General features: G+C 44.1%; 1 protein-coding gene across 2 annotated transcripts; it reads right to left on the bottom strand.

Moving 5' to 3' along the window:
• Window positions 1-3,307: 3,307 nt before the first annotated feature.
• LOC123132416 (uncharacterized) lies at window positions 3,308-9,286 on the bottom strand. 2 transcript variants are annotated; one of them, XM_044552203.1, is made up of 7 exons: window positions 8,622-9,286; window positions 7,527-7,598; window positions 6,824-6,916; window positions 5,349-5,441; window positions 4,542-4,687; window positions 4,361-4,471; window positions 3,308-4,053 (listed from the first exon to the last, which is right to left on the bottom strand). In XM_044552203.1, exons 1-7 carry the CDS (start codon window positions 9,250-9,252, stop codon window positions 3,472-3,474), a joined length of 1,728 nt encoding a protein of 575 aa, XP_044408138.1. In that variant the 5' UTR covers window positions 9,253-9,286; the 3' UTR covers window positions 3,308-3,471. The 2 variants fall into 2 exon arrangements, with proteins under 2 accessions (XP_044408138.1, XP_044408137.1); XM_044552202.1 differs by having other exon boundaries at window positions 7,506-7,598.
• Window positions 9,287-11,043: the final 1,757 nt, after the last annotated feature.

Here is an 11,043-nt window from a genome sequence, read left to right on the forward strand (position 1 = left end):
CCACACAAGTGTTGTATTCTTATTTATTTTTTCACGTACATAATTAATGTTTATTATACATCCTTCGTCTAAATCTTTTGCAGTTCTAGGTTTGTCGTAAGTAAAACTTTTAAGTTTGACAACTTCATGGATTGTTTTTTCTAATATTTACAATATCACATATAGTACGAAAGTATATGTTATGATGAATCTAATGAAGTTACCCGCAAAAAAAGAATATAATGAAGTTGATTTGGTGTTGTAGATGTTGGTATGTTTTTCAATAAACTTGATTAAACTTAAATAAGTTTGACTTAGGACAAACCAAAAACTTCAAATATTTTGAAAAGAAGGGATAGAACGGAGGTGGAATTGCAGTACATGCCATTCCACTATGGTCAGGATAAAGGATAAGTAGGTGGGAATTTTGTGTGTTGTAAACCCATCACGCCTTAGATGATACTCCCTCCGTAAACTAATATAAGAGTGTTTAGAATACTAAAGTAGTGATCTAGGGACGAGGATTTAGAGCTCTCGGGTGCTCCGCACCCCTATACATACAATACTAGGAAAAAAATACCGAGAAATTTAAAAAAAAAAAATCTAGGATTTTGGGATATCAAATGTAGGTTCCCGATGTACTTCCGTCCGAAATTTGATGAAAAAATATCAGGAAACATATTCGCGGCAAAAAGACAAAAAATTCCTAATGTATAGCAAAACACTGTTTGGCTACATTTTTTTCCAGGCAGTAATTCATTTACCACGGATACGCTTTTTGGTATTTTTCATGAAATTTCACACGGAAGTAGATTGGGAAATCAGGTTTGACATCCCGAAATCTTGGATTTTTTTTTATTTTCTGAGATTTTTTTACGAATATTTTTCGTATAGGGGTGCGGAGCACCCGAGAACTCCTGTGTACTTTCCGATCTAAATGCTCTTATATTAGTTTACAGAGGGAGTATTACTTTTTACCCTTCTTTCTCGGATTTCATAAAGAGAAGGGCCTCAAATAAATGCTTAGAAATGTTACACGCAGGGATATAAACAAGTACTCCCTCTGTCACAAATTACTTGTTGTAAAAATGGATAGAAATAAATGTATTTAGAATTAAAAATACGTTTAAATACATTTCTTTTGCGACAAGTAATTTGAAAAGGAGGGAGTAAATGTATTGGCAGTGAAAAAAAATCATAGCAGATGGACTCTTCTGCGTTCTCTGACTCTTCTCCAACCCAAGTTTTTTTAAAGGATGATCCCCGACCTCTACATCTGGGCGACGCATGAAGCCATTTTATTGATTATTCACAAAGACCTTACAAAGTAATACATCAGTAATTCTGAAGCCATCATCTTGGCAACATCTGTCGCTACTCCTATCCACTTGATGAAGGGGTGCCAATTGTCCGAATCGAATACCAAACAGACCTCGCACCAAAGCCTAATAATATCTAAAGCCGGAGGCCCCAACCAAGCAGCATTACTGGGTCTAGGGCACATACTGGTCCGGCGTACTCTCAGAGGCCGCCGCTACCGTCGTCCACCGAACCATCTTTAGAGCGGGTACTGACGCATTAACCTTGACAGACCTACCGTCGACGCCACCACGGCACCAGACAACGTCACCTTCCTACACGCGTCCATCATCATACATCCTTCACCGAAACCCTGCTGCGCCACGCCGCCGAGACTCCATATCGTCGATGCGTGACATGAGACGCCGCTCCATCGCAAACCGTCCACTGGTCCCAATGCACACCTCCAAGAATGACGCCCTCAAGGAGGGAAGGACACAAAAGCGCCGCCATCATCCGATCAACTGATCAAGTTTCCCCCAGAGGTAGCGGGGGGAGTAGGGAGTTTCACCTTGATGATGCCTTCATGAAGGAAACGACGCCAAGGGTGTCAGCATCACCGGCTCCAGCCACCGGCGGAAGACTAGGTTTTCACCCGGATCTGTCCCAAGAACATCGACCCGGAAACCTATGCACCATCCAGACCGCCTTCAAAGCCCCAGATCTAGCCGCCCAGATCCGGTAGCCATCCACGCCAGCACTGCCACCATGGGAGCCCTAGCATACCGGCCACTGCATGTCTGTGCCACCACTTGAGCCTGAGAGGTGGGCTGCCATCCCACCTCACCAAACCGCGAGAGCCGCCGAGACGAACCCCGCGCGCTCGTCACCATCTCTGATCTAAACCAATCCAGAGCCAAAGCCACTAAATCGCCGGTGCAGATCCGCCTTGGACAGGGACAGCACCACGCCATGCCGCCGCGGGGAGCCCGAGTTTCACCTGCCGCCGCCTTCCAGGGCTGCCACCCCGGGATCTAGGCCGGGCGTCGCCGCCGCCGCCGAACTGTGCCCATGCAATGCCGCAAGGAAGTAGTCGCGGTGAGCCTCCGCCAATGTCCAGCCGAGCCCCGCGCTTGCATGACGCCGCAGCCTGGACAGGCCGCCCGCATCAGCCAACCCCCGAGCAACGAAGAAAAGGGGCCCCGCCACCGGCCATCGCGAGGGGCTTTGCCCCGGTGACTCTGGCTGGCGGTGAGGGTGGGGAAGGGCAAGGAGGAGGGGAGGGGAGGGAGGTGCGCGCTGCCGCCCGAGTTGCCCGCAGGGGGACGACGCGGGGGCTCAGATGCGATCGATTATTTACCTTAAAATTGGCCTTCCCGGGACTCTGCACCAACTAGGGATGCACACAAGCTTTTAAGTGTGAGCAGTAGGATTTTTAGTCTCAATTACGCACCAAGCCTTCCTCAGTAAATGCGTGAGTACAAGAAAAGTCTGGTCCTCAAAAATAAATAGGAATCAAAATTCGTCTTCATGAGGATTTGAACCCAGGTGTTGGGTTTATACGTCCACTCCTCCAACCCAAATACAAGAGAGATCTTTGCTTCATCAACACAATATAAGAAAAGAAAAAAATGGTTGTTTTAGCCTTTACAAAAACACAGTCCCAATCCACCCTCTATCTTGGCAGTAATCTCCTGTCTGGTCTTGTCTCGGTTCTCAGCATATTTTCCTAGTTCTACTCCAACCCAAAGATCATCACAGATACATGCATGGAACCAAGAAATGAGGGAATCGGAGCAAGATACAAGAACCCCAAACAAAGCAGAAGGCAGAATTACTATTGCAGCTGCAAGCTTAAATTGTTGGCACGGTATCCACAGTTGGAACCAAGCGAAGAACATCGATGAACTAGGGTTTCATACCAGCATCGAGGTAATGCTTTCGTTTCATATTTTGCGTGACACGGCCAGCCGCTGCTGGAGGCAGCCCCTGCTTGGGCACTGTCATGCAAAACAAAAATTGGACGATAAAGAGAGAACGTTTCCCCAGTAACTGAAGTAAACAGTAGGAGACAGAAACAGTCTCTAACTCAAGTTATTTCTTCTCAACCAGGGGTAGAGATACTACTTTCCATTGGGCTACAAAATTCACCACCACTTACTACTACTAGGGAACGTTTTTACACCATACTTTTCAACCTGATGAAGCGTGGGTGATGCTCAGAACAAGCCCGAAGTGGTCACTAGGTAACACAGGATACTCAATGTTCTGGACTACCTTGCGGACTGTCTTCTCCTTGTAGTGTGATATCCCAGGTATCGCCTCCTTCCCGATCATCTCGATGGTGTCGATCTCGAAATCCGGCAGCTTGCACACGAACCGGTCCAGCCTCTTCTGCAGCTTGCGGTTGCCTGCCAGCATGCCGTTGGCCCTCGTGTCGTACGTCCAGCCGTCCTCGCCTGGCTTGAGCTCGGCCCAGGCATCGACCCAGCCGTCTGAGAGAGGGAATGGCCCGTCGCCTTTGTCGTCCCAGTTCATGTCTCCGCAGAATATCACGTTGCAGAACTTGTCCAATATCCTCATGGATGCATTCGCCTGAGTTACTCGTTCCTTGCTGTACATCTGATTCCACGCGCAGGGGCTCTCCAGGTGGCTTGTGGCCAACACCAACTTGGTAGCGCCTCCAATGTTGATGTCTGCCACGCACAGCTCCCTTTCCATGACTGAGTTGGAAAATGGGATGCATTCGAAAGAATTCACAGGCAACTTGCTCATCTGCACTTATTGCAATCGAATCACATTACTGAAATACATGAATGAAATGATAAGAGGATACATGCTCTAAAGCTGCAAAGAGGAGCAATAGAATGTTTGAGAGCAGTAGCGCTTTACATGGCATTATATAAACAGATTGGTCATATGTGCATCTTGGTGGCCATATAATATAAAAGGCACACTTTATTTTAATGGAGATTAAAAATTAACAGTTGCATGTAAACTGTAGAAGAAGATGAGTAAATCAAAATTCACATATGCTTGCACTCATCCCATATATGAAGTTTGCGAGAAGCACAGTGAATACCTGCATGCAGTAATATTGTCTCTGCATGGCCATCCTAGCTGACAGCGAGCATTTGTATTCTTGCCACCAGCCAGATTTTTGGAGAAGCATATATATGTTTGGTGTAACCTCCTGCAGTTACACAGGGAAATTGAGAAGGGGAAAAGAAATAACAATAAGTTCAAACTGAAAAACTCTGGACCTGGAAGCATATAAGATCTGGGTTGTGGTGCTGAATAAGATTTCCAAGAGCATACATCCTTTTCGTCAGTTCCAAATCCTCCCGAAACCATACGTTGTATGTCATGACTTTGATGGTCTTCTTATCCAAATGAGTCTCAGAATTTACTGTGGAAAGCATTATAAATATTTAGCCTCTAATAACCTGCATAAAGTAGCTAGAAATATTTGTTTTCTTCATCAATTTAGACCAACAACATAGAAGGGTTCACTGGTTTCAAGATAAGTTCATGCTGGGTTTCAAGACAAAGAACATATGATATCTAAGATAAATCTGTTAGTGACTTTTAAAGGGATCATGCATTCATGCTGAATTATACTCCCTCCGTTCCTAAATATAAGTCCTTTTAGACATTTCAAATGGAATACAACATACGGATGTATGTAGACATATTTTAGAGTGTAGATTCACTCATTTTGCTCCGTATGTAGTCACTTGGTGGAATCTCTAGAAAGACTTATATTTGGGAACGGAGGGAGTATTCAGCATAACAGGAAACAGACTATATAGAGCTACTCAGCATCAGTCTGTGGGCAATATACTACTCCCTCCGTCCCATATTAATTGTCGTTCAAACGGATGAATGACTATTAATATGGGACGGAGGGAGTACATTTGAACAGATTCAGAAGGAAGGACACCATCAATCAGGGGAGACGTAATACAGAAGCAATTCTTCCACATTCAACAACTAAAACCTCCAGTATTTAATTTTTAAAAACATACAAATTTACAATAGCCCTTTTTTTATTTTAACCCTAGATATACCTTTTTTGGCAGTTGGCTCATCCCTTTCATTTGAGCCGCCACCCTCGTGGACAATGGCTGGCGACGTCAAGCGGCCTATCTTCCTCGAGCACCCTAGGTAAACCAAAGGAAAGATTAGTGCATGGACAAGGTCATATTCTAGAAGAGATTTGACATTGACAGACAAAGAAAAAGTAATAGCATTTAGGCGAAAACTGCAAGCTCTATGGTGTACTACTTAGCAATCGTCCTAAAGCCTCAAACAAAATAAAGATGACAACAATTAGAGCAAAATAATAAAATATCTCTTGTCATTTCTTAGGTAGTTTACCATATTGTGAAATTCCATATGTGGCCATCTGACATTATTACCCGTTCCTAATTACTCTCATGTTGATTTGCCGTAGTTTATCCAAGTCTGTTAACAAACAATGTGAGGGCAATTGGGATGCTTATTTTTCCTTTATCTCACTAATTATAGATAACTTGCCATGAAATAAGATGGGTGGCACTGAAAGTTGTGTAGCATCCCAAAATTTTATCCGAAAATCAAAAAAAGAGGGGGGAAAGTCCAATGTTGCAATATAACATTTGAACAGATTCGGATGAAAAGAAGATGAATCAGGAGAGACCTAGATTACGTGGATACTTCTGGAAACTGGCATGGCGTTTGTACGCATCAGATATGTCCAAATACCTGCAGGAACATAACGGATATGTATCCATCTATTTTCCCTTTTCCAAAAAAATAAATTAGTTCAGATACCTGTGGGATACCCATGGGATACCTGCCGAAGACAGGAAAACCCTAAACCCCACTATTTTTTTTGAGGGGTCCTAAATCCCACTATCCCTACCCACGACACCCTCCTCCCTCCTCTCCTAATTCTGCCTCCAACCCGACCTGAGCTGGTGCCACCGCTAAACAGGTAAGGAAGGCCAGCCATCGCCAGCCCGCCGCTGCTCTCTTCCCTGTTCTGAGCGCGGCCACACCAGAGAAGGAGAGCTCCATGACGCTGCTGCTCCATCACCCATTCTGAGCACTGCCACAGCTCCTGGTCAATGCAGTTCAAATGTTGAGTGCTGCTCACGTGATACCTCCAAATGCAACCCGAAATTGTCACTTTTACGAATTGCCGTATAAAAAACACCAATTTCTATATATTTTTAATATTTACTCCCTCGTCCCAAAAACCTTGTCTTAGATTTGTCTAGATACATTTAGTGTTAGATACATCCGTATCTAGATAAATCGAAGGCAATCTTTTTGGGAGGGAGGTAATATTATATATATACAAGCGTACCGACGTATCTGTGTTTTTGAAAAAATGACGTATCGCAGTGTCCGTATCCATATTGATGTACCCATGCGTTATAGGGAGAGACGTAGTAGAGGAGCGATTTTTGCACATTCAACAACTAGAAAACTCCAGTACTTCATTCAGAAAAGGCATACCAAAATAAATAAATCCATTTTACTTTAACCCTAGATAAACCTTTTTCGGTGGTTGTCTCATCCCTTTCATTGGAGCCGGCGTCCTCATGGACGATGTCTGGTGACGCCACGCAGCCTCTCTTCCTTGAGCACTCTAGATAAATGAAGTAAATATTATTGCACAGACAAGGTCATGCTGTAGAATAAATTTGAGAAGGAAGTCAAGCTTATCTTATATAAAAAAGTAAAACATTAAGCAGAAACTGCAAACCCTGTGTTGTATTACCTCCATCCCAAATTACTTGTCTTAGATTTATCTAGATACGAATATATCTTAAACTTATTAACACTAAAAAAGTGTTAGATACATCCGTATCTAGACAAATCTAAGACAAGTAATTTGGGACGGAGGGAGTACTAATTAGTAACCATGGTAAAGGCTCAAATACAATTCAAGTGAACACAAATTGGAGCAAAAATCGAATACCAATATATCCCTCGTCATTGTACATCGATTTTCTTAGGTAGTTTACTATGTTGTGAAATTCCATATGTGCCCATTTGACATGGGAATTTATACAGCTTGACTTTAAAATAGTTTACTCGAGTCCATTATGAAACAATATGAGGTCAATCAGGAGCATTTACTCTTCTTATAGATAAGCAGAAAAACTCCAGTACTTAATTTGTCAAAAAACATACAAAATCAAAATAATCCTTTTTTACTTTAACCCTAGAAAAACCTTTTTCAGTGGACGTCTCACCCCTTTTGTTCGAGCCGTCGCCCTCGTGTACGATGTCTGATATTGCTGCGTGGCCTCTCTTCCTAGAGCACCCTAGATAAACCAAAGGAAATATTATTGCATGGAGAAGGTCATATTGTAGAAGAAATTTGACATAACAAAGTGACATTATTTTGCATGAAAAAGTAATACATTTAGGCAGAAACTGCAAGCTCTATGTTGTACTCCCTCTGTAAACTTTTATAAGACGTATTATAAGATGCACTTTTATAAGACGTTTGACCTAAAATGTCTTATAAAAGTTTACAGAGGGGAGTACTACTTAGCAACCATGCTAAAGCCTCAAACACAGTGAAGATCAGATATATCTCTCGCCATAGCACATCAATTTTCTCATATAGTTTACCATGTTTTGAGAAGGGGAGCCTTGGCGCAGTGGTAAAGCTGCTGCCTTGTGATCATGAGGTCATGGGTTCAAGTCCTGGAAACAGCCTCTTACAGAAATGTAGGGAAAGGCTGCGTACTATAGACCCAAAGTGGTCGGACCCTTCCCTGGACCCTGCGCAAGCGGGAGCTACATGCACCAGGTTGCCCTTTTAGTTTACCATGTTTTGAAATTCTATCTGTGGCCATCTGACTTGGGAATTTAAACCCATTTACATATGCCATTAGCATTATTACTCGCTCCTAATTACTCAGGTTGATTGTACCATAGGTATCCAACTGTGTTAACAAACAATTTAAGGGCAATCAGGAGCATTACTCTCTTTTACCTCACTATAGTTAACTTGTCGTGATTTAAGATGTGTCAGAATGAAATTTGTATAAGATCCCAACATTTCATCCAAAAACAAGAAAGATCCATTGTTACAAAATAACATTTGAAAAGATTCAGATAAAAAGACAGCATCGATGAGGAGAACACAACGGAGAATCGGTTTTTGCACATTCAATAGCTAGAAGAACTCCAATATTTATTTTTAAAAAGCACACAAAATCAAAATAACCCTTTTTAATTCAGTCCTAGATACTGTAGAAGAATCTTGATAGGGAACTCAAAGTAAAGATTATTTTGCATACAGAATAAGCAAAAAATATATATAACCCTAGATGAACCTTTTTCGGCAGCAGTCTTATCCCTTTCGTTCGAGCCGGCGCCCTCGCAGACAGTGTCCGGCGACGGCGCGCGAGCTACCTTCATCGCGGCATAAGAGCGGCCTATGTTCCTCGGGTCCCGACGGAGCGGGAGGAACGAGGCGCCGGCGACGGCGGAGAAGTCCAGCTCGTCGCCGTCGTCAACGACCACGGGGCGCGGGGCGCCGCAGACGGCGCAGGCGGCGGAGCTCCCGGGGTTGAGGAGCGTGCAGCGGGCGCAGGACCACTGGGCCGGCGGGAGCGGGCGGGACGACGAAGAGGCGACGACGGCGGAATGGCCCGGCGACACGTCGTCGACGTCCACGGGGCGCGCGGCGTCGCACGCGGCGCAGGCGGCGGCGCTCAGCGGGTTGCGGAGCGTGCAGCGGGCGCAGGGCCACTCGGGCGGCGGCGGGGAGCGACCCGGCGGCGGGAGCGTCGAGGTGGATGGGGACGAAGGGGGAGGGGGCGAGGAGGCCATGGTGAGCCTGGGGGAGCGGAGGCGGAGGGTTCTGCTGGGAAGGAGGAGGGGTTTGGGCTGCGGGAGGAGGAGGAGGAGGCGGAGGGGGCGGAGGCGGCCGTGAAAAGGGGGGCGAAAGAGGAACGTGGCCATTGGAAAATTTTGAATTTTGAAGTCGGGGGCTCCGTCCGCCGGTGCGCGAGGCCGAGCGTCCTCTCGAAGGAACCGGGTCTTCCAAAGGCCAGTGGATAATGCCATCGTTTTTTCTGAGCGAAATATACCATCCTTTGTTTTTTGTATATAATGCTACTACAAACCCGACGTTCGCTAGGAAGGGATGGCAAATCGAAGGTCTTTTATGGCAATTTATATTGTCACAAGGATGACGAATTTAGTTTGCAAGCACGGCAAATCCTCATAAAAAACTTAACTGAGGCGAATTTATCATGTTTGTCAATTAAGTTTGCCATCCTCAGCCAATATAAATTGTCATGCAAATCGTTCGCAATTGCAATGCTTCCCGTTCCCTGGTTAAGCCGGATGATGGGTGGTATTTTTCCCTTTTTAGGAGAGTGAGAGGGAGCTGTTTTTTGTGGTATTTTCCCCCCTTTTTAGGAGAGTGAGAGGGAGCTGTTTTTTTTTTTGAAACAAGAGTGAGAGGAAGCTTTGATCCTTTTAATTGGGCCTTGGTGGCTACGGGTGTGTTTGGATTCGAGCCACAGCTGGCCTTACCAAAATATTGGCGTGCCATTCGGCTGTCATTTGGATTGAGGCCAATATTTTGGCTAGCCCAGCGTGCCCTGAATGCCCCGTGTAATTTTCGCCAAATCATAGGCGCGGCGAGGGCGTAGGAATCGCTCGCCAAAAAATTGGCGTGCTCAGCCCGCTCCGACGTGTACGTTAATACTGTTTCGAGATGTTAAAAAAGATGATGGATTATCTCGCTGAGTAACCAGAATTCCAGAAAGCAGTGGTCATGCACGTTTTACGTCGTGGTTGTTTCAATTTCCTTTTCGTATGCAGAGGTTGTTTTGATAGACTAATCCAGTGTAAGCGGCCGCATAACTAATCATGTTTAAGGTTGCCTAATAGCAGCCCACCATTGCCTCATAATACTTCTGAACCGTGACATTGTATATGCTGTACACTTGTCCTTTTGCATGTACATTTCCTTTCTTTTAGTACACTGTAGTTAATTAAGATTCCGTGTTTCCCTTTTGGGCCTCTTTGATTCACAGGATTTTGAAAATATAGGAATAGGAAAATATAGGATTGCAGTGGCATGTCAACTTGAATCCTATAGGATTAGCAAAAAGTGTTTGATGCCACATGAAAAACAAAGGAATTGTAAAAAGAGATTGGAGTGGATGTTAGATTTCCTATGAAATGTAGTACAAAAGATTCCATAGGATAAATTCCTATGGGATCCAATCCTATGAATCAAAGGGCCGACATAGAAAAAATTCTTAAGGATTTCAATCCCCAAAAATCCTAAATAATTCCTTTGAATCAAAGGAGCCCTAAATTGGCTCAATACTGAAACTAAATTTAAACCAAATCAGGTTTTTTAGACAATAACTTCTTTTGAGACAATAAAAATATATCAAGTACTAATCAATGTAAGTTATGAAACTTTTGCCAACCCAGCGGCTCCAAGCCAAATGGAGGCCCAACAATTTTGCCAATTTTTTGGTAAGTACAATGGCTTCAATCCAAACAATAACAACTTGCCAAATTTTTGGTCATGCCCTTGCTTTGGTCATGCCAAAATTTTGGTCGGGCTAGTTGGGGCACAAACCAAACACACCCGACCTGACCCACCTCGTATGGCTGAAAACCTTGAAACAGTTGTCTGGAAAATAGTCCAAATAAATTTGCACTAGGATGTGTACAATTTGTATTAGTTTGCATGCTTTATCAAAAATCTATACATTTTGCTAGTAA

This window comes from Triticum aestivum, chromosome 6A (assembly GCF_018294505.1).
Source record: "Triticum aestivum cultivar Chinese Spring chromosome 6A, IWGSC CS RefSeq v2.1, whole genome shotgun sequence".
NCBI classification, from domain to species: Eukaryota; Viridiplantae; Streptophyta; class Magnoliopsida; order Poales; family Poaceae; genus Triticum; species Triticum aestivum.

Coding starts and splice junctions, on each gene's coding strand:
- LOC123132416 (XM_044552202.1), bottom strand. CDS start 9,252: ATGGCCACGTTCCTCTTTCGCCCCCCTTTTCACGGCCGCCTCCGCCCC. Junction 7,599..8,621: donor TAAGACTGCTGCCGAAAAAG/GTTCATCTAGGG, acceptor TGGTTTATCTAG/GGTGCTCTAGGAAGAGAGGC. Junction 6,917..7,505: donor TGAGACGTCCACTGAAAAAG/GTTTTTCTAGGG, acceptor TCATTTATCTAG/AGTGCTCAAGGAAGAGAGGC.